Below are 23,420 nucleotides of genomic sequence, written 5' to 3'. Positions count from 1 at the left end.
TAACTTTGTTCTACACTCCAATTCACTAAGGTTTCCCCCCAGTACCCTCCTCATGTTGCTGAGCTCCATCATTGAGCTTTCACATCTTCCAGTATCCTACTGTTGTGCCCCAAAATTTTATATGCTCTTCTTTAAGTCTTCTATTTCTTGGATGAAGATTTCTATAATTTTACTGAGATTTTCTATTTCATTAAAATTTATTCAGAGTGTTTATAGGGGCCAGTGCTGTGGTGTATCCAGTAAAGACACCACCTGCAGTTCCAGCAACCCCTAAGGGCACTGATTGGAGACTTGGCAGCTCCGCTCCAATCCCACTCTCTGTTATTGCCTGGGAAAGCAATGGAAGATAGCCCAAGTCCTTGGGCCCCTTCACCCATGTGGGAAACCCGGAAGAAGCTCTTGGCTCCTGGCTTCAGATCAGTGCAGCTCCAGCCATTGTGGCCAATTGGGGAGTGAACCAGCAGATGAAATACCTCTCTCTCTCCGCCTCTCCTTCTCTCTGTGTATAACTCTGACATTCAAATCAATGAAAAATAAGTAAATCTTTTTTAAAAAGAGAGTGTTTCTATAACTCATTGCACAGTTTTATGACGGCAGCCTTAAACTCTTTATTGTATTATTCTAATATCTCATCTTTATGAAGGTATCTACTGATAGTCTTAAATTCAAATTTTGATAGTTTTAGTTCTTTGTATAATAAGTAATTTTCATGAGAAATTCAGGCATTTAGGGTTTTATGAGATCTGGCTCTTATTCAAACCTTGGGTTTTATCTGACTTTGACACCGCTGTGGCAGAGTTAGGGGGAGTTTCATGCTCCTGTTTTATCTCTCAATCCCCCCACCTCCCTTGTAACATAATGCAGTTTGTGAAGCTATAAATCATGGGAATTATAAGTACTCTACATTTAAATATTTTATGGGGAAAACTCATATTTTATACTTGCAAACATAATGAAAAAGCAGCTGTGATGCTTCTGAGATAACTTTCTCTTTTTAATAATGCCCAATTAGCAGGCTCCAGGGATCCTAGAGGGACATTGGTCTCTAGCTGGCTTTGTTCCATCTTAATGATGTTTGCTGTCTATTGATCCTGGTGGCCCCTGATTAGTGTCAAGAGACAGTCCAATGCCAAACAAATGAAGAGACAAATCCATATAACATTAGAAAGTGCTCTCAACAGTATGGTATCCTCCCAAGACTGTAGAGGTGAAGCAATGGGAAACTTAGTTTCCTGGAATGCGTTGTAAAGACACAAAACATGTGTCTAAGGCATTCGGTTAAGTGAGAAGGCTACCTCTTGTCCCTTTGCTGACCTGGAGTATTTTTTTCCAGGAAGTAGGGTCTTTTTGGGGCTGACTGGTTGAGGAGTAGGAGCAGGTAGAGATCTGGGCCTGCAAGGAGGCTATGAGACCCCAGTGGACCCACAACCAATGTACAGAACACTGGGAAAGGATGGGCTCTGCTCTGATCCCAGTGAAAGTTTGCCACTGAGTTGGGGTTTCCTTTTCCCCTTATTCACAAAGCTTTGGATGTGTTGAAGATGGATGATGAGCAGACATGATGCACATGTTGAAGTTTTTGCTGCGACAGAGCAGAGATGCCTGAGATGCAAGTGTTTCTTTTCTTACATCTCCAGCTGCCTAGCTCAGCAGCCTGATTTTTGAGAAGAGTGAAGAGCCACAGATAGAGCTCGGGGCACAGGGAGCTCCACGTGGGTGAGTATGTGGCCTTAGTGCGACGTGGTCGGCACGTCATTCATTTCTCATAACTTGAAACTGAGTCCATCTCTCAGGAAGATCTCACACAGGAAAAGGATTGGGGTTGTTGGCTTTGTCTAAATCAGACTGATACTTCAGAGATCTGAGCGCAGCACTAGTTGATCAGCCTGACAGAGTGTCACCCAAGAAAAGTCTGTGTGGTTAAGGTCAAAAGAGAATATTTATTCTACCTAGGTAGACTGTAGGAGAGACAAGGAACTAGAAATTGGTTGTGGAGTCATCTAACCGTTGCTCTTTCCATCTCATTTTCCTCTGCATACGGACAGGGAAGGTGGGAAGATAGATTCCACCATGGGCGACCACTTAACATGGGATGCAGGGAAAGCCCACCTCTCTTGGTGACTGATGGGAGGCTTAGGTCAGTGAGGGGTGGGCTGAGTCTCCAAGATTCCAGTGAGTGCTGCTCTGTGGCTCTTCTCATTCCTCACATCAGGGAGCTACAGATGAGGCCACAGACAGTATTTCCCCCAGTGACAGTGTATCCCCAACAAAACCCAAGACACAATGACACAATATTTTACAGAATTCCATGACCATGACTTTTTAAGTTATGTTTTTTCTTCTGAATGCTCATTTTGTGGACATACAATATGAGTGTTTTTCTTACCAGTGATATTTGGCATGATCAGATACACCCCTAAAATAAAGTTCTTTATCAGCTCACAGATCATATAGGAAAATGATTGATACTATTAATGTAATATATTTAATTATTTATTTGAAAGGCAGGCATGCAATGAAATAGAGGTTTCAAGAAAGAGGAAGACAGATAATGAGAATAAGAGTGACAGCAAGAGCGAGAGTGAGAAAGAGAGAGAGAGAGAGAGCACATCTGCTTATTCACTGACCAAATGGCTAGAACTAACACAGCTGGGTTAGGCTGAATCCAGGATCCAGGAACTCCACTGTCTCCACCACAGCGGCAGGTTTCCCCAGAGTCTGGGACATCATACACAACCACTTCCTCGGGCGTTAGCGGGAAGCTGGATTGGACCCAGCCTAGCTGGGAATGGGACTGGCACTCTGACAGGAAATGCCAGCATCATAATTGGAGGCTTAACTTTCAGCCACAGCGCTGGCCCCTACAAAATTCTTTGTGACAACTGGCAGCTATAAGCACAGTTCTAATTTCCAAGGCTTTTAGGTTACACACATAACATTTAGAGATAAACATTATGTACTTTATTTAACAATGGGCAAAACATATTATATATATATATATGTATGTATTTGTATATGTATAAAATATAACTTCAAAAATAATATGGAGGTAAGCATTTGCCAAGTGGGTAAGATGCTGTTTGGAATGCCTGCTTCAGGGATGGAGTGCCTACTTCATGTCTTGACACCAATCCAGTTCCACCTTCCCGCTAACGTACACTCCAGGAGACAGTATGTGATGGCTCCGATATTTCGGTCCCTTCCATCAATGTGGGAGACCTGATTGAGCTCACAGCTCTTGGCTTTGGAAGGCCAGTTCCAGCTGTGGTGGGCACTTCAAGCAGTAGTGAATTAGTGCACATAAGGTCTCTCTTTCATAAATAATATAAGGAAGGAAGGAAGGAAGGAAGGAAGGAAGGAAGGAAGGAAGGAAGGAAGGAAGGAAGGAAGGAAGGAATGGAGAGAGAGAGAAGGAGGGAGGGAGGGAGGGAGGGAGGGAGAGGCTCACTTAAAACATAATATAAAATGATCCATTGCCCAGGTCATTTATGATTAATGAAATAAAGTTCTCTGTACTTCAGCCATGAAACTGCAAGACACCCATTTAATAAGTAAAAACTATTCTCATTTACTAAATAAACAAGTGCAATTGCCCTGGACGTTGTGTGTTTGATGAATTAAAGTTCTCCTTTTTTCTACTGTGACACTGCAAAAAGTTCAGGATGAGCTGAAGGAGTTTAAAACCTGATGATGTGGGGTAGAAGGAACAGGACTGCAGTCCAGGAGTTCATCCTGGAGGGCTTCCCTGCTGTCCAGCACCTGGGGAAAATACTGTTCCTGGTGCACCTGCTGGCGTACCTGGCCTCCATCATGGGAAACACGCTCATCATCACCATCACCTGGGCTGACCATCGCCTCCACACACCCATGTACTTCTTCCTCAGCACTTTCTCCTTTGTGGAATGCTGCTGCATAACCACGGTGATTCCTAAACTGCTGGCCATCTTCTTGTCAGGGAGGCAAGCCATTTCCTTTGCTGCCTGCTTCACACAAGCTTTTGTCTTTATTTTCCTGGGTTCGACAGCTTTCTTTCTTATGGTAGTGTTGTCTCTGGATCGGTACCTGGCCATTTGCAGACCTCTGCGTTACTCCAGCATCATGAGCCCCAGGGTGTGTTTTCTCCTGGTCACTACCTGCTTCACTTTGGGATTTGTCTTCGCAGTGGCTCCAGTTGTCCATCTTTCCCAGTTGTCCTTCTGTGGCCCCAATGTCATCCCCCACTTCTTCTGTGATTTTGGGCCCTTGGCTAAGCTCTCCTGTTCTGACAGTAGATCTACTGAAATGTTGTTCTTCTACCTTATATTTCTGGGTCTTTTAATATCCCTCCTTGTAACCATCATCACATACAGCAACATCATAGTCACCATCGTGAGGCTCCCGTCAGCCAAGGAGCGACAGAAAGCTTTCTCCACCTGCTCGTCTCACCTCATCGTCCTCTCTCTCATGTACGGCAGCTGTCTTTTCATCTATGTGAAGCCAAAGCAGACGAGCAGGGTGGACTTCAACAGACAGGCTGCTCTGGTGAACACGGTGCTGACCCCAGTGCTGAACCCTGTCATCTACACCCTGCGCAACAAGCAGGTTCACCAGGCTCTCAGGGGTGCCCTGTGCAGGGGGAAGTAGAATCACAGCTTCTCAGTGGAGGGTGCAGCTTCTTCTTGACTGAATCCAGAATTTGCTCCACGTACCCAATCTTCTACATACTTGTAAATTTTGTATGTGTTGTTTTTTCCATTTTTGAGTGTATATCTTAAGTTAGGGGCTGAATGTTAATCCTTTCTGGAAACTCTGAACTTCTTCCTTTTATTGAGATAAAAATATTGCCCTCACCTTGTTTTCATTTGTTGTAAATCATTAAGATAAACGATTTTAATGAAGATCCTTGAATACACGAATCTAATTGATGCAGGTGGAATCTCAATGCTGACAAGCCATGGTTTCCTGTATCTACTTGTGGTAATTATAAGGAGGTAGAGAATAAAAAAATAAATTCCTGGTATTAAGAATATCAATTCATTCCAGGGTAGCTGACCAGTGTCATGATACTGAATTGTGAATACCAACACACACACATGCAGACACACACACACATTGATATTTGACTAACCTTCAAACTGTAAACTCATTGAAGAGTCTCAATTGCTGGATCATACGGGAAGTCTATTTCTACTTTTGAAAATGATCTCCATACTGTTTTCCACAGTGGATGCACTAATTTACATTCCCATCAAGTGAGTGTGTAAGGCCAGCGCCATGGCTCAATAGGCTAATCCTCCACCTTGCGGCACCGGCACACTGGGTTCTAGTCCCGGTCAGGGTGCCGGATTGTGTCCCGGTTGCCCCTCTTCCAGGCCAGCTCTCTGCTATGGCCCGGGAGTGCAGTGGAGGATGGCCCAGGTCCTTGGGCCCTGCACCCCATGGGAGACCAGGAGAAACACCTGGCTCCTGGCTTCAGATTGGCACGGTGCGCCGGCCGCAGCGCTCCGGCCGTGGCAGCCATTGGAGGGTGAACCAATGGCAAAGGAAGACCTTTCTCTCTGTCTCTCTCTCACTGTCCACTCTGCCTGTCAAAAAAAAAAAAAAAGATTGAGTGTGTAATCATTCCCTCTTCTCCACAACCTCGCCTGCATTTGTTACTCTCTGTGATTCAATTAGATAATTTTCTTCTAATTGGGTGCACATCGAAATATGAGAACAAGATACTGTTAAAACTGGCCTTTTCTCTTGTCACTGCTTGCATTGTATCAGGACTTATGTATCTTTTGTAGGTGAAAGAAAATAAAACATTTCACCTGCATAGCAAACTGATTTACATATTCCAAGGGAGAGAGGGATCATCAGTACTTAGGTCATCAATCATCCATCTACATTTGGAAAAGCCCAGGAGTGTTTGCCATTGAAAACCACTCACAGGCATACAGAGGTACATTTTTTCCAGGCAGTTGGTTGAGATTTTTTATTATGTATATATTTTGAATTTTACCAACATATTTTTCTACAGCTACTGAGATGATCATCTGATCTTTGTTAATGTGGTATGTCACAAGTACTGATTTGTGCATGTAAAATATCTTGGAGTGAAACCTGCTTGATCTTGGAAAATGACCCTTTTAGTGTGCTGATGAACTTAGTTTACTAAGAATTTTCTTCAGAAATCTATACCATGTCCAGTGTGGATATTGACCTATCATTTATTGTGCCTTTACTGATTTGATATCAAGGTAATGCTGGCCTTGCAGAAGGAATTCAGAACTCTTACTTCGACATTTATTAATTTTTGGAAGAGCTTGAGAGGAGTTGTCATTAATTGTTCTTGAGCACAAATGATTGGTACAATTCACCAGTAAGGCCATAGGTCCCACTGCACCTCATTGAGAGGTCTTTGATGACAGACTGCTTCATCTTATACTACTATAGGATCATTCATAGTTTTATTTCTTCAGATTCAGCAGAGTGGGTTATACATGTCTAGGAGTTTGTCCATTTCATCTAGGTTATCCATTTATGGTGAAAAATTGTTCACAGTAACCTGTGATTTTACTTTGAAATGTTGGAATCACTTGTTTTCCTTCCTACTTGAATTCTAATTTTATTTATGAGAACCTTCTCTCTGTTTACAGACCATCTGAATTTTATTGATTTTTCATCATTTCATAATACTAGTCAATTTTGTGGACATTTTCTGTTATTTTTCCTACCTCTCATTTTCCAAGCTATCACCTGTTTTTGCTCTGGCATTTGTCATTTCCTTTCTTTGAATAATTTTGAGTTTGGTTAAGTCTTCTTTTTCTGTTTCCTTGAGATATAATGTTCATTCTTTTTTATTTGTTTTTTTTTTGTCTTCTCTTTTGATACAAATGTTTATCACTGTAAAACTTCCTCTGGGAGAGGTCGTTGTGGTGAAGAGTATAAAGCCACTGCCTGCAATGGTATGCCATGTGGACACTGGTTCCTGTCCTGGCTACTCCATTTCCAGTCCATCTCCCTATTGATGACCTGGGAAAAGCAGTGGAGGATGGCTCAAGTTCTTTGTCCCTGAACAACCATGTGGGAGACCAGGAAGAGGCTCCTGGCTCCTGGCTTTGTCTAGCTCAGCCCCAGCTCTTACAGCCATCTGGGAAGTAAAGCAGCCAATAAAATTCTCTCTTTCCCTCTTTCTCTCCCTCTCTCTGTAACTCTGATTTCCAAACAAATCAATAAATCTTTTGTAAAAATTCCCTGTTAGCTAATTTTGCTGCACCCCATAAATTTTGGTACATTGTGCTTGTTTTTCTTCGTCGTAGCTAATAGTAAATGTTAAATATGTTCTCCAATCCACTGGTTGTTTGGGAGCATGTTGATTAATTTCCGCATATTTGTGAAATTTCCAACATTCTTCCTGTTTTTAAGTTCTAGCTTCATACCATGATGATTATAAAAGATGCTTGATATGATTCCAATTTTATTAAATTTGTTAAAATGCGGTTTGTAGCCTAACAAGACCTAACCTGAAAAAAAATTATTTGTGCACAAGAAGATTGTGTGCTCAGTGCCTGCTGCATGGAATGTTTTGTAAATAACCTGTGTGTCCATTAGGTCTGCAGCTTACTTCAAGTTCTTAAGCCCGTATTGATTTTGTGCCTATCATTGAATATGAAGTATTGAAGTTTCCTATTGTTCCCACATTATTATTCTATCATACTGTATTTCCCTCCTCAAATGTATTATTTTATTTATATATGTAGGTACTCTAATGTAGAGTGCATACATTTTTATCATGACTTTCTTTTATTTTACAGTTTTTGATTTGAATTCTTCTTTATATGATTAGGTAGAATGATCTCCATTGCTCTTTTTTCTTACTATTTGCATGGAATAACTTTTTCCTTTCCTTCACTTGATGTCTTTATGTGTCCTGAAAGGTAAAACAAGTTACTTTTAGTCTGTGTATCATTGGGTTTGTTCAAATCTGTCTTTTTTTTAAGGTTTATTTATTTATTTGGAAAGGCAAAAGGATAAAGAAAAGGAGAGAGACAGAGAAAGAGCTTCCACGCACTGATTCCTCCCCAGATGGCCACTACCAGCCATGTTGGAACATCTAAATCCAGGAAGTCAGAACTCCAAGTGCTTGGGCTTCTTCCACTGCCTTCCCAGGCATGGGAGTTGGAAACTGAATCACAAGCAGAGTAGCTGAGCATTACAAGTGCTCTGATGTGGGATGACTGTGTCGATAGCTGCAGCTTAAACCATTGCAACACAATTCCAGCTCCTCCACTCTGTGTGCGTCATTTTTCTTTATTTATTTTACTTAGAGAGAGAGAGGGAGACTTCCATCCAGTAGTACACCCCTCAAGAGCTCACAACAGCTGAGGCTAGGAGAGGTTGACAATCGGAGAAGAACTCAGTCCAGGCACCCCACATGGGTGACAGGGACACTAAGCCATCACCTGCTGTCTTCTGTCTCTCAGCATTACCAGGAAGCAAAGTCAGAAGCAAAGCTGGAACTCAGCCTGGACACTCACCAGAGATGCTGGCATCCCACGCAGGGACATAAGCATTTTACCAGATGCCCATCTGTCACTGGAGAATCCAATCCATTGACGTGTGAGGTAGATGAGTTAGAATCACTGATGCTGCTTTGTTAGGTGGTGTCTGGTTGTTTGCAGGCCCTTTTCTCTGATTCATTTGTGATGAGACGATGTTTTAAGGTGATATTCTTTAGTCTTTTTTATCTTCTGTATTCTTTATAGGTTTTGCTTTTTCAGCTACCATGAGCCTTAGACAAAATATGCATAGCTGTAACAGGGTATTTTAAGTTCAGAGTTATTTAACTTTGATCACATACTCCCTTTCCCCACTTTTTTTTTGGTTTCTGTGTCATGATTACCTTTTAATATTATACGACCTTAGTATATCATTGGCATTGTTTTTGCATATTTTGCCTTTTAATCTTTATGTCCAAACATAACTGACCTACATATCCAGATTACAGTACTAGGATGTTCCAAATTGACTCTGTGCATACTTTCCCAGTGACTTTCCTGTCTTTACCTGTGATGTTGTTAACTAGTGTCCTGCTATCTCAGCTTGCAGAACTTCCATGCATTTCTGGTCTTCATTGATTCCCAAAATATGAACAGTTCCCTCTCAGTGCACTCAGGTCGCTCCTGTGGGGTTTTCACTGCTTCTGGACTTTCCCATTCTCTCCTCGGATCATGTTTTCAAACACCCTGTGTTCAGGTTCATAATTTTCTACAGTACAGTCAGATCTGCTATTGATACTCTCTGTGGCACTTTTTAAACTTTTATTTAATAAACATAAATTTCCAAAGTACAGCTTATGGATTACAATGACTTTCCCCCCTCCCATAATTTCCCTCCCACTCACAACCCTCCCTTCTCCTGTTCCCTCTCCCATTCCATTCACATAAAGATGCATTTCTAATTCTCTTAATATACAGAAGATCAATTTAGTATATATTAAGTAAAGATTTCAACAGTTTGTATATATTAAGTAAAGATTTCAACAGTTTGCCCTCACACAGAAACATAAAGTGTAAAATACTGTTTGATTACTAGTTATAGCATTAATCCACATTGAACAACACATAAAGGACAGAGATCCTACATGAGGAGTAAGTGCATAGTGACTCCTGTTGTTGACTTAACAAATTGACACTCTTGTTTATGGCGTCAGTAATCACCCTAGGCTCTTGTCATGAGTTTCCAAGGCTATGGAAGCCTTTTGAGTTTGCCAACTTCGATCTTATTCTGACAGGGTCATAGTCAAAGTGGAAGTCCTCTCCTCCCTTCAGAAAAAGGTACCTCCTTCTTTGATGGCCCATTCTTTCCACTGGGATCTCACTAGCAGAGATCTTTCATTCAGGTCTTTTTTTGCCAGATTGTCTTGGCTTTCATGCTTATAATTCTCTCATGGGCTCTTCAGCCAGATCCGAGTGCCTTAAGGGCTGATTCTGAGACCAGAGTGCTGTTTAGGACATCTGTCATTCTATGAGTCTGCTGTGTATCCCGCTTCCCATGTTGGATCATTCTCTCCATTTTTTATTCTATCAGTTAGTATTAGCAGACACTAGTCTTGTTTATGTGATCCCTTTTACTCTTAGACCTATTAGTATGATCAGTTGTGAACTGAAATTAATCACTTGCACTAGTGAGATGGCATTGGTACATGCCACCTTGATGGAATTGAATTGGAATCCCCTGGCACGTTTCTAACTCTACCATTTGGGGCAAATCAGCTTGAGCTTGTCCCAAATCGAACATCTTCTCCCTCTCTTATTACCACTCTTATATTTAATTGAGATCACTTTTCACTTAAATTTAAACACCTAAGGATGGCCGGCGCCGCGGCTCACTGGGCTAATCCTCCGCCTAGCAGCGCCGGCACACCGGGTTCTAGTCCCGGTTGGGGCGCCGGATTCTGTCCCGGTTGCCCCTCTTCCAGGCCAGCTCTCTGCTGTGGCCAGGGAGTGCAGTGGAGGATGGCCCAGGTGCTTGGGCCCTGCACCCCATGGGAGACTAGGAAAAGCACCTGGCTCCTGGCTCTTGCCATCAGATCAGCATGGTGCGCCGGCCGCAGTGCGCAAGCCGCGGCGGCCATTGGAGGGTGAACCAACGGCAAAAGGAAGACCTTTCTCTCTGTCTCTCTCTCTCACTGTCCACTCTGCCTGTCAAAAAATAAAAAAAAAAAAATAAACACCTAAGGATAATTGTGTGTTAATTACAGAGTTCAACCAATAGTATTAAGTAGGAAAAAAAAAACACTAAAAGGGATAAAGTATTAAGTTGTTCATCAACAGTCAGGACAAGGGCTGATCAAGTCACCATTTCTCATAGTGTACATTTCACTTCAGCTGGTTTCTTTTTTTGTGCTCGGTTAGTTGTCACCAATCAGGGAGAACATATGATATTTGTCCCTTTGGGACTGGCTTATTTCACTCAGCATAATGTTTTCCAGATTCCTCCATTTTGTGGCAAATGATGGCATTTCGTTGTTTTTGACTGCTGTGTGGTATTCTATAGAGTACATGTCCCATAATTCCTTTATCTAGTCTACTTTGATGGGCACTAGATTGATTCCAGGTCTTAGATATTGTGAATTGAGCTGCAATAAACATTAAGGTGCAGACAGCTTTATTGTTTGCCAATTTAATTTCCTTTGGGTAAATTACAAGGAGTGGGAAGGCTGGGTTGTTTGGTAGGGTTATATTCAGGTTTCTGAGGAATCTCCAGACTGACTTCCATAGTGGCTTAAACAGTTTGCATTCCCACCAACAGTGGGTGGGTGTCCTTTTTCCTCATATCCTCACCAACATCTGTTGTTGGTAGATTTCTGAATGTGAGCCATTCTAACTGGGGTGAGGTAAAACCTCATTGTGGTTTTGATTTGCATTTCCCTGATGGCTAGTGATGCTGAACATTTTTTCGCATGTCTGTTGGCCATTTGGATTTCCTCTTTTGAAAAATGTCTATTGAGGTCCTTGGCCCATCTCTTAAGTGGGTTGTTTTGTTGTGGTGGCGTTTCTTGATCTCTTTGTAGATTCTGGTTATTAATCCTTTGTTGCTGGCATAGATTGCAAATATTTTTTCCCATTCCATCGGATGACTCTTCACTTTCCTGTTTCTTTTGTAGTACAGAAACTTCTCAATTTGATGCAATCGTAATTGTTAATTTTGGTTTTGACTGCCTGTGCTTCTGGGGTATTTCCCAAGAAGTCATTGCTGGTGCCTATATCTTGCAGGGTTTTTCCAATGTTCTCTAATAATTTGATGGTGTCAGGTCATAGATTTAGGTCTTTAATCCATGTTGAGTGGATTTTTGTGTAAGGTGAAAGGTAGGGGTCATGCTTCATGCTTCTGCATGTGGAAATCCAATTTTCCCAGCACCATTTATTGAATAGACTGTCCTTACTGCAGTGATTGGTTTTGGATCCTTGATCAAATATAAGTTGGCTGTAGATGTTTGGGTTGATTTCTGGTGTTTCAATTCTGTTCCATTGGTCTATCCGTCTGTTTCTGCACCAGTACCATGCTGTTTTGATTACAACTGCCCTGTAGTATGCCCTGAAATCTGCTATTGTGATGCCTCCAGCTTTGTTTTTGTTGTACAGGATTGCTTTAGCTATTCAAGGTCTCCTGTGTCTCCATATGAATTTCAGCATCCTTTTTTCCAGATCTAAGAAGAATGTCTTTGGTATTTTGATTGGTATTGCATTGAATCTATAAATTGCTTTTGGGAGAATGGACATTTTGATGATGTTGATTCTTCCAATCCATGAGCATGGAATATTTTTCCACTTTTTGGTATCCTCTTTTATTTCTTTCTTTAATATTTTGTAATTCTCATCGTAGAGATCTTTAACATCCTTGGTTATGTTCATCCCAAGGTATTTGATTGTTTTTGTGGCTATTGTGAATGGGATTGATCTTAGTTCTTTCTCAGCCGTGGCATTGCCTGTGTATACAAAGGCTGTTGATTTTTGTGCATTGATTTTATACCCTGCTACTTTGCCAAAATCTTCTGTGAGTTCCTATAGTCTCTTAGTAGTAGTTCCCCTAAGTAAAGAATCATATCGTCTGCAAAGAGGGATAGTTTGAGTTCTTCCTTCCCAATTTGTATCCTTTTAATTATTTTTCTTGCCTAATGGCTCTGGCTAACACTTCAAGAAGTATATTGAATAGCAGTGGTGAGAGTGGACATCCCTGTCTGGTACCAGATCTCAGTGGAAATGCTTCCAACTTTTCCTCATTCAATAGGATGTTGGCCGTGGGTTTTTCATAAATTGCTTTGATTGTATTGAGGAATGTTCCTTCTATACCCAGTTTGCTTAGAGTTCTATCATAAAAGGGTGTTCTATTTTATCAAGTGCTTTCTCGGCATCTATTGAGATAATCATATGGTTTTTCTTCTGCAGTCTGTTAATGTGGTGTATCACATTGATTGTTTTGCGAACATTGAACCATCCCTGCATACCAGGGATAAATCCCACTTGGTCTGGGTGGATGATCTTTCTGATGTGTTGTTGCATTCTATTGGCCAGAATTTTATTGAGGATTTTTGCATCCATGTTCCTCGGGGATATAGGTCTGTAATTTTCTTTCAATGCTGCAATTTTTTCTGGCTTAGGGATTAAGGTGCACTTTTTTGATTATATTCATTGTACTTTTAAATGACAGAATTTATGTTGGTTCTATGATTTCACTCTCTTGTTAAACTTATTTCTGGGTGATTTCATGTTTTACTGATATATTAAATTGTTTCTCTGCATTTTCCTGACATTACCCAAGCTTTCCTATGATAATGCTTCTGAATTCATTATCAGCTATATTGTAAATGTCCAGTTCTTTGGGTCACTTACTGGAATATTACGTTTAAGGCTGGTCAAGTTTCTACCTGCTTTGTGGCCTCACACTGATGTCCTGCATTTGCTGAGGCAGTAAGCTGTGCTGTTTTACTTGTTTTGGTGAGGAGAAGTCTTCCCCTAGAGAAAGGTGGAGTGGAAGAGCACTCAAGAGGGACCTCAGCAGTTCTGCACCACTGAGGGTGCAGCCGTGTAGCCTAAACAGCTCTGCTTGCTGATATGGGTATTCACAACACATGCCTGTGTCCTTAGAAACCAACACTTTGGATGTCCACAGTGGCAATAGGAGTTGCTGTGGTATCTATTGCAATGGCTCCAAGGGTTTCCTAAGCTCTTCTGCTCAACTCGGGGCATTGTCTAAGGGCTTCCTTCTTGTCATTGTGTGGTTCTCAGGCCTTCTCGTGGTGGCAGTGGCCCTGTGGTCTGATGAGTGGCACTCAGAGAGGAGACACTGATCTGAGGCGTGTAGCATGGGAACTGCAATTCTGGGTTTGGGAAGGTAACCGGACCAACACCCAGGGCAGATCTACACACACTTCCAGGAAGGGAAGGTATGCAAGTGTCAGGTGCCTGGGGAGCAGCCAGGCAGCAGGATGTAAGCATGGGTTGTACAGTGCTGCACTGCCTCTGTCATAGGTGGAACCTAGTTCTTCATTGAAGTTGAGCCAGCACTGCAAGCCACAAGCACAGAGAGACCTTGGTCCAGGGCCCAGCATACAAGATACCTACTGTGGCGGTGACTCCAGAGTCTGAGGTATGGGTGCGTGCAGCACAGCCATTGATCATGACCAGGGGATGCATGAGTTTTCAGTGTCAGTCTAAGTGTGGGAGTGTACAGAGACACTTTGTCTCCGGGGCTGAGGGTGTGACAATAGCTCCATTGTCCAGAGACATGACCAGTGCAATTTAGTAACCGAGTCTGGGTCTGGAGCAGGAGCATGCATGGAGAAGCCAGCCAAGACCCAGGATCTGGGGCAACCACAGTGTGTAGTACGAGACAGCTCCAGTCCCAAAGTTATGCAACAATGGCTGCTTCTTCTGGGGTAGGTGTGTGCATCAGTCTTTCTCCGCATGGGCGTTCCCAACAGGAATACCTCTTGGTTCCCTCTGTGACTAATGATGCCAGTGTTTTCTACAGCGCAGGCCACTAGGACCAAGCATTCCTTCCAGGTGATGGACACTGACAGCCTCAGCTGCTGACTCTCTGTCCAGCTGATTTCCTGCACATCTGATACCAGTCCACAGTGACCCATTATAATGCACTTCCCCTATGATTTGGGTCTGTGAGTGTCTTTAGATTCTTCAGTGGGCCCTGAACCGTTCTCAGGGCCATTTTGGTTTTGGATCCCCGTATATAAAGGAGAATTGGGTGAGAAGATGAAGATGAATGTCTTCTACTCTGCCTTGCTGGTCAAGTAGGACTATTGTTTTTCTTTATTAAAAAAAATCAAGAAAATATAAAATATCCAGAATATGTAGTTTTATTGATGTTAACAATTAATTAATTATTCAAAATTAATCCTTTATATTGTGTAGTGCACTGGCAGGTAGTACATTCAAGAGTGTTTACAATCACCACTTGAGTCTAATTCCAAACATCTTACCCCCAAAAGGAGCCCCATCGCTGCTAGTGCAGTTTGCCCCTTCCCACTTCCACTGCCCCATGATTCCTGTCCTAGATTATGCCCAAAAGAATTGAAAACAGGAACTCAAATACATATCCATACATATGCACAGCAATTCTATTCACAATAAGAAATGTGGAAATAGTTCAAATGTCCACCAACGAATCAATGGACAAATAAAAGCACACCTACAGTGTACCTAATTTTGCTAAGTAAATGGTGTTAATTACCAACAATGTAGTTTTTAAACTATGTACTTCATTTATGGTGAAAAAGTCAGATGAAAACCTTGTATATTTATTCTACTTATTTTATTTTTTTTTTATCTTTTATTTAATGAATATAAATTTCCAAAGTACGACTCATGGGTTACAATAGCTTCCCCCCCCATACCGTCCCTCCCACCAACAACCCTCCCCTTTCCCACTCCCTCTCCCCTTCCATTCACATCAAGATTCATTTTCGATTATCTTAATATACAGAAGATCAGCTTAGTATACCTTAAGTAAGTATTTCAACAGTTTGCTCCCACACAGAAACATAAAGTGAAAAATAATAGATGATTTTTTTAAAATGATGATGAAATCAGATCAGACCTATTGTCATGTTTAATCCCAGTGAGAGTCAAGTTGGGAATTGAAAATTTCTTTCTTTTTTTTTTTTTTTTTTTTTTTACAGAAGATCAGTTTAGTGTACATTAAGTAAAGATTTCAGTCGTTTGCACCCCCATAGAAACACAAAGTGAAATGTACTGTTTGAGTACTCGTTATAGCATTAAGCCTCAGTGTACAGCACGTTAAGGACCGAGATCCTACATGAGGAGTAAGTGCACAGTGACTCCTGTTGTTGACTTTACCAATTGACACTCCTGTTTATGGCATCAGTAATCTCCCTATGCACCAGTTATGAGTTTCCAAGGCTATGGAAGCCCCTTGAGTTCTCCGACTCTTATCTTGTTTAGACAAGGTCATAGTCAAAGTGGAGGTTCTCTCCTCCCTTCAGAGAAAGGCACCTCCCTCTTTGAAGACCTGTTCTTTCCACTGGGATCTCACTCACAGAGATCTTTTTGCCAGAGTGTCTTGGCTTTCCATGCCTGAAATACTCTCATGGGCTTTTCAGCCAGATCCGAGTGCCTTTAGGGCTGATTCTGAGGCCAGAGTGCTATTTAGGACATCCGCCATTCTATGGGTCTGCTGAGTATCTCACTTCCCATGTTGGATCACTCTCCCCTTTATTTATTCTATCGGTTGGTGTTAGCAGATACTAGACTTGTTTATGTGCTCCCTTTGACTCTTAGTCCTTTCATTATGATCAATTGTGAACTGAAATTGATCACTTGGAGTAGTGAGATGGCATTGGCACATGCCACCTTGATGGGATTGAATTGGAATCCCCTGGTATGTTTCCAACTCTACCAATTGGGGCAAGTCAGCCCGAGCATGTCCCAAATTATACATCTCTTCCCTCTCTTATTCCCACTCTTATGTTTAACAGGGATCACATTTCGGTTAATTTTCAACACTTAAGAATAACTGTGTGATAATTACAGAATTAAACCAGTCATATTAAGTAGAACAGACAAAAAAAAATACTATGAGGGATAATGTATTAAGTTGTCCATTAGCAGTCAGAGCTATGCTGATCAAGTCACCATTTCTCATAGTGTCCATTTCACTTCAGGAGGTTTCCTTTTTGGTGTTGAGTCAGTTGTCACCGATCAGGGAGAACATATGGTATTTGTCCCTTTGGGACTGGCTTACTTCACTCAGCATGATGTGTTCCAGATTCCTCCATTTTGTTGCAAATGACTGGATTTCGTTGTTTCTTACTGCGGTATAGTACTCTAAAGAATACATATCCCATAATTTCTTTATCCAGTCTACCGTTGATGGGCATTTAGGTTGGTTCCAGGTCTTGGCTATTGTGAATTGTGCTGCAATAAACATTAGGGTGCAGACCGCTTTTTTGTTTATCAATTTAAACTCCTTTGGGTAAATTCCAAGGAGTGGGATGGCTGGGTCGAATGGTAGGGTTATCTTCAGGTTTCTGAGGAATCTCCAGACTGATTTCCATAGTGGCTTGACCAGTTTGCATTCCCACCAACAGTGGGTTAGTGTCCCTTTTTCCCCACATCCTCTCCAGCATCTGTTGTTGGTAGATTTCTGTATGTGAGCCATTCTAACCGGGGTGAGGTGAAACCTCATTGTGGTTTTGATTTGCATTTCCCTGATTGCTAGTGACCTTGAACATTTTTTCATGTGCCTGTTGGCCATTTGGATTTCCTCTTTTGAAAAATGTCTATTGAAGTCCTTGGCCCATCTCTTAAGTGGGTTGTTGGTTTTGTTTTTGTGGAGTTTCTTATCTCTTTGTAGATTCTGGTTATTAACCCTTTATCTGTTGCATAGTTTGCAAATATTTTTTCCCATTCTGTCGGTTGTCTCTTCACTCTCCTGACTGTTTCTTTTGCAGTACAGAAACTTCTCAATTTGATGCAATCCCAATAGTTGATTTTGGCTTTGACTGTCTGTGCCTCCCGGGTCTTTTCCAGAAATTCTTTGCCTGTGCCAATATCTTGAAGGGTTTCTCCAATGTTCTCTAATAACTTAATGGTGTCAGGTCATAGATTTAGGTCTTTAATCCACGTTGAGTGGATTTTTGTGTAAGGTGTAAGGTAGGGGTCTTGCTTCATGATTCTGCACGTGGAAATCCAGTTTTCCCAGCACCATTTATTGAATAGACTGTCCTTGCTCCAGGAATTGGTTTTAGATCCTTGATCAAATATAAGTTGGCTGTAGATGTTTGGGTTGATTTCTGGTGTTTCAATTCTGTTCCATTGGTCTATCCATCTGTTTCTGTACCAGTACCATGCTGTTTTGATTACAACTGCCCTGTAGTATGTCCTGAAGTCTGGTATTGTGATGCCTCCGGCTTTGTTTTTGTTGTACAAGATTGCTTTAGCTATTCGAGGTCTCTTGTGCCTCCATATGAATTTCAGCATCATTTTTTCTAGATCTGCGAAGAATGTCTTTGGTATCTTGATTGGGATTGCATTGAATCTATAAATTGCTTTTGGGAAAATGGACATTTTGATGATGTTGATTCTTCCAATCCATGAGCATGGAAGATTTTTCCATTTTTTGGTATCCTCTTCTATTTCTTTCTTTAAGGTTTTGTAATTTTCATCGTAGAGATCTTTAACGTCCTTGGTTAAGTTTATTCCAAGGTATTTGATTGTTTTTGTAGCTATTGTGAATGGGATTGACCTTAGCAGCTCTTTCTCAGTCATGGCATTGCTTGTGTATACAAAGGCTGTTGATTTTTGTGCATTGATTTTATATCCTGCCACTTTGCCAAACTCCTCTATGAGTTCCAATAGTCTCTTAGTAGAGTTCTTTGGATCCTCTAAGTACAGAATCATATCGTCTGCAAAGAGGGATAGTTTGACTTCTTCCTTCTTGATTTGTATTCCTTTGATTTCTTTTTCTTGTCTGATGGCTCTGGCTAAAACTTCCAGAACTATGTTAAATAGCAGTGGTGAGAGTGGGCATCCCTGCCTGGTGCCAGATTTCAGTGGAAATGCTTCCAACTTTTCCCCATTCAATAGGATGCTGGCTGTGGGTTTTTTATAAATTGCTTTGATTATATTGAGGAATGTTCCTTCTATACCCAATTTGCTTAGAGTTTTCATCATGAAAGGGTGTTGAATTTTATCAAATGCTTTCTCTGCATCAATTGAGATAATCATATGGTTTTTCTTCTGCAGTCTGTTAATGTGGTGAATCACATTGATTGATTTGCGAATGTTGAACCATCCCTGCATACCAGGGGTGAATCCCACTTGGTCTGGGTGGATGATTTTCCTGATGTGTTGTTGTATTCTATTGGCCAGAATTTTATTGAGGATTTTTGCATCTATGTTCATCAGGGATATTGGTCTGTAATTTTCTTTCAGTGCTGCATCTTTCTCTGGCTTAGGGATTAAGGTGATGCTGGCTTCATAGAAAGAATTTGGGAGGATTCCCTCTTTTTCGATTGTTCTGAATAGTTTGAGAAGAAATGGGATTAGTTCTTCTTTAAATGTCTGGTAGAATTCAGCGGTGAATCCATCTGGTCCTGGGCTTTTCTTTGTTGGGAGGGCCTTTATTACTGTTTCAATTTCTGTTTCAGTTATGGGTCTATTTAGGTTTTCGATGTCTTCATGGTTCAATTTAGGTAGGTTGCATGTGTCCAGGAATCTATCCATTTCTGATAGGTTTTCCTGTTTGCTGGCGTACAGGTCCTTGTAGTAATTTCTGATGATTCTTTTTATTTCTGTGGTGTCTGTTGTTACGTTTCCTTTTTCATCTCTGATTTTATTGATTTGGGTCTTTTCTCTTCTTTTTTTAGTTAGTTGGGCCAATGGGGTGTCAATTTTGTTTATTTTTTCAAAAAACCAGCTTCTCGCTTGGCTGATTTTTTGTAATGTTTTTTTGGATTCAATCCTATTAATTTCTTCTCTGGTTTTAATTATTTCTCTTCTCCTACTAGATTTGGGTTTGGTTTGCTGCAGTTTTTCTAGGTCCTTGAGGTGCGCTGAAAGCTCATTTATTTGGTACCTTTCCAATTTCTTGGTATAGGCACCTATTGCTATAAATTTGCCTCTCAATACTGCTTTTGCTGTATCCCATAAGTTTTGATATGTTGTGTTGTTGTCTTCATTTACTTCCAGAAAGTTTTTGATTTCTCTTTTGATTTCTTGAATGACCCAGTGTTCATTCAGGAGCATGTTGTTCAGTCTCCATGTGTTTGCATACTTTCTGGGGTTTCCTGAGTTGCTAATTTCCAGCTTCATCCCGCTGTGGTCTGAGAAGCTGCATGGTATGATTCTAATTCTTTTAAATTTGCTGAGACTTGCTTTATGGCCTAGTATGTGGTCAATCCTAGAGAAGGTTCCATGCGCTGCTGAGAAGAATGTGAAGTCTGTAGATCTAGGGTTGAAAGTTCTGTATATATCTGTTAGATCCATTTGGGCTATAGTGTCATTTAAATCTGCTGTTTCCTTGTTGATCTTCTGTCCGGATGATCTGTCTATTTCTGAGAGTGGAGTATTGAAGTCCCCCAGTACTATTGTATTGGAATCTAAATCTCCCTTTAAGTCCCTTAACATATCTTTTAAATAGACCGGTGCCCTGTAATTAGGTGCATATACATTTATAATAGTTACATCTTCCTGTTGAATTGAACCCTTAATCATTATATAGTGTCCCTCTTTGTCTCTCTTAACAGTTTTTGTATTAAAGTTTATTTTGTCTGATATTAATATGGCTACACCTGCTTTTTTTTGGTTTCTGTTGGCATGGAATATCTTTTTCCAACCTTTCACTTTCAGTCTGCATGCCTCTTTGTTAGAGAGATGTGTTTCTTGTAGGCAACAAATAGTTGGGTTGTGTTCTGTGAGCCAGTCAGCTAAACGGTGTCTTTTAACTGAAGAATTCAGACCATTAATGTTCAATGTGACTATTGATACGTAGTGACTTTGCCCTGCCATTTTCCCGGAAATATTTTCTAGTATATGCTTTGAGCTTCCCATGCTCTTTTACTGGTAGGTGTTCTTCCCTTCCCTTCTTTCATATTGATGGCCGTGTTTCTGTGTTTCTGAGTGTAGCACATCTTTAAGTATCTTTTGCAGGGCCGGACGAGTGGCCACAAAGTCTTTCAATTTCTGTTTGCTATGAAAGGTCTTTATTTCACCTTCATTCACAAATGAGAGCTTGGCAGGATATAATATTCTGGGCTGGCAATTTTTCTCTCTTAGCACCTGTGCTATGTCTCGCCATTCCCTCCTAGCTTGTAGGGTTTCTGATGAGAAGTCAGCTGTGAGTCTGATTGGAGATCCTCTGAGAGTAATCTGACGTTTCTCTCTTGCACATTTTAGGATCTTTTCTTTATGTTTCACTGTGGTAAGTTTAATTACCACGTGTCGTGGTGAGGATCTCTTTTGGTCATGTTTATTGGGGGTTCTATGAGCTTCCTGTACTAGGATATCTCTGTCCTTCTCCAAACCTGGAAAGTTCTCTGCTAGTATCTCACTAAAAAGGCCTTCCAATCCTTTCTCTCTCTCCATGCCTTCAGGAACTCCTAGAACTCGAATGTTGGTTTTTTTGATAGTATCCTGTAGATTCCCAACAATATTTTTTAGGTTTCTAATTTCCTCTTCTTTTCTTTGGTTTGACTGTATGTTTTCCTGTGCTCTATCTTCTAAGTCCGATATTCTCTCTTCTGCTTCACCCATTCTGTTTTTAAGGCTTTCTAATGTGTTTGTCATTTGATCTATTGAGCTCTTCATTTCATTTTGATTTCTCTTCACTATAACACTTTCCTGTTCTACTAGTTTCTGAGTTTCATTTTGACTCTTCCTTAAAATTTCGTTTTCACGAGAGAGATTTTCAATCTTGTCCATTAAGGATTTCTGTAGTTCAAGGATTTGCTTTTGAAAACTTCTAAATGTTCTTATCATAAATTTTTTGAAATCCGTATCTTGCATTTCTTCTATCTCATCATCTTCATACTCTTGGCTTGGGGTGTTTTGCTTATTTGGAGGCATCATAGTGTCATCGTTGATCTTGCTCCCTCTATTTCTGTGTTTGTTACTCGGCATAGTTAATTCTTCTTGCGTCACTGTGCATTTTTTTTTTCTTTTCTTTTTTTTTTTTTTTTATTTATACTGTGTCCATGTTAAGTGGACTGCCTGCTGTTGGAGGAGCCTTGGAGGCTTGAGATGGGTGCGGCCTGAGAGCTCTGCCTGGTTCTTCCAGGTTAAGGGTGTGCAAAGGTGACACCCTCAGGTTATGCGTGGTAAATCTCTCTCTTTTTATTTATTTATTTATTTTATTTATTCAGGGGGTAAGTAACACCGCAGGGCAGGGCTGTGCAGAATTGATGGTATTTAGCTTCCAGTCTTTGGCTCCTCTGGACTCCCACTGGGTTGCCTAGGCTACTGAATTGTAGTGACTCAGTTCCTTAGCTCTCCCCCATTGATATGTAAATCCAGAGCGCAGGCCTGCTCTTTGTCTCTTGGGAATTCTAGCCTTCCAGCCTTGTAACCTTTGCAAGGTTAGGGGGAAGAGAAACCCCGAAGCTTTTTTTTTTCCTTCTTTCCGGTAGTGAGTTTGCTGCACTTTCCGGCCCCCCTCTAGATTCTGACCCCCGTTTCCCCACCAATGTCTCGGGTTATTGAGCTCACCTCCCCTTCCAGCGCCGATGTGTGGAGCGTCCCAAGTCTCCCCGCTGTTGTCTGTGTGGCATGCACTCCCCTTGGAGCACTGGGGCTTCTGCGGCTCTGTCCCGCGACTTGGCTTCCGCGCGGTGGGCGACCTTGTTCTCCCAGTAGGTCCTCCGATTCACGATTCCCGTGCAATTTTTTCCTGGTTCTTTTTTCTGCGGCTACCGTAACTCCCCTTTTATTAAACTAAATTTTCCCGGACTATCGGTGCGCGCCCTCACTATTCCGCCATCTTGACTCCGCCCCCTTGTCTCCCTATTCTACTTATTTTAAAGTAGGTCACCAAAGATGACCAATAATATTTTCAAGTTTTAAAGATCAAAAAATCAATGACAATTAAACTCATTTGTCAGTATGAGTCAACATTATTATTAAAACAATAAATTCACCACATGTGGTGAATTTTTTTAATAAATATAAATTTTTTAATAAATATAAATTTCCAAAATACAACTTTTGGATTATAGCAGCTTTTTCCCCCCATAACCTCCCTCCCACCTGCAACCATCCTATCCCCCACTCCCTCTCCCATCCCATTCACATCAAGATTCATTTACAATTATCTTTATATACAGGAGATCAATTTAGTATATACTAAGTAAAGGTTTCAACAGTTTGCACCCACACAAAAACACAAAGTGTAAAGTACTGTTTGATCACTGGTTGTGCCGTTAATTCACATAGTACAACACATTAAGGACAGAGATCCTTAGGGAGAATAAGTGCACAGTGACTCCTGTTTTTGATTTAACAACTGAAACCCTTATTTATGAAGTCAGTAATCACCCAAGGCTCTTTGCTTTTTAATTTTATCTCCCAAAATGAAGGAGAAAATTCAGCAGTTGTTTTTCTGTGTTCAGGTTAGTTAACTCAACATGATGTCCCCCAGTTGCATCCATTTTGTTGCAAATGGTAGAATTTCATTTTTTTAATAATGGATCCATTGTGTGTACATGCCATAACAGTGAGATAGATGTTATCCACTGCTTCACCCACCTCCAACATGTCTAGAATAGCTGTGGCTGGGCCAGCTCCAGGTCCTGAGTGTCGCTCCCCCTCTTCATGGAGGAACGACACTAAGCCCTGCCTAGGCTTCATATCCGAGTCGCGGCACCATTATGTCGCTCCCCCTCTTCATGGAGGAGCAACACAGGACCCTGCGCTGTTCTTTCA

At 41.2% G+C, this 23,420-nt stretch overlaps 1 protein-coding gene and 1 long non-coding RNA gene across 17 annotated transcripts in view; both read left to right on the top strand.

Annotated features, from left to right (window-relative positions):
• The window catches only part of LOC103351327 (uncharacterized), a 555,796-nt gene that overhangs the window by 113,749 nt on the left and 418,627 nt on the right, over positions 1 to 23,420 (top strand). The window lies entirely within an intron of this gene.
• Positions 1,608 to 8,753, top strand: LOC100344756 (olfactory receptor 6C75-like). Its single transcript, XM_002718336.4, has 4 exons — positions 1,608 to 1,615; positions 3,702 to 4,619; positions 5,506 to 5,539; positions 8,730 to 8,753. The coding sequence occupies exons 1-4, from the start codon at positions 1,608 to 1,610 to the stop codon at positions 8,751 to 8,753; spliced, it is 984 nt and encodes a 327-aa protein (XP_002718382.4).

Source organism: Oryctolagus cuniculus, chromosome 15 (genome assembly GCF_964237555.1).
Source record: "Oryctolagus cuniculus chromosome 15, mOryCun1.1, whole genome shotgun sequence".
Taxonomy (NCBI): Eukaryota; Metazoa; Chordata; class Mammalia; order Lagomorpha; family Leporidae; genus Oryctolagus; species Oryctolagus cuniculus.
The sequence above is the reverse complement of the archived record's forward strand: the minus strand, read 5'-3'. Positions and strand labels throughout refer to the sequence as shown.

Bases quoted from the DNA above. Each gene is read 5' to 3' on its own strand.
- LOC100344756 (XM_002718336.4), top strand. The intron at 4,620-5,505 runs GTAGAATCACAG...CAGCCATTGGAG, and splicing joins GGTGCCCTGTGCAGGGGGAA to GGTGAACCAATGGCAAAGGA. The intron at 5,540-8,729 runs GTCTCTCTCTCA...TATTCTTTATAG, and splicing joins AAAGGAAGACCTTTCTCTCT to GTTTTGCTTTTTCAGCTACC.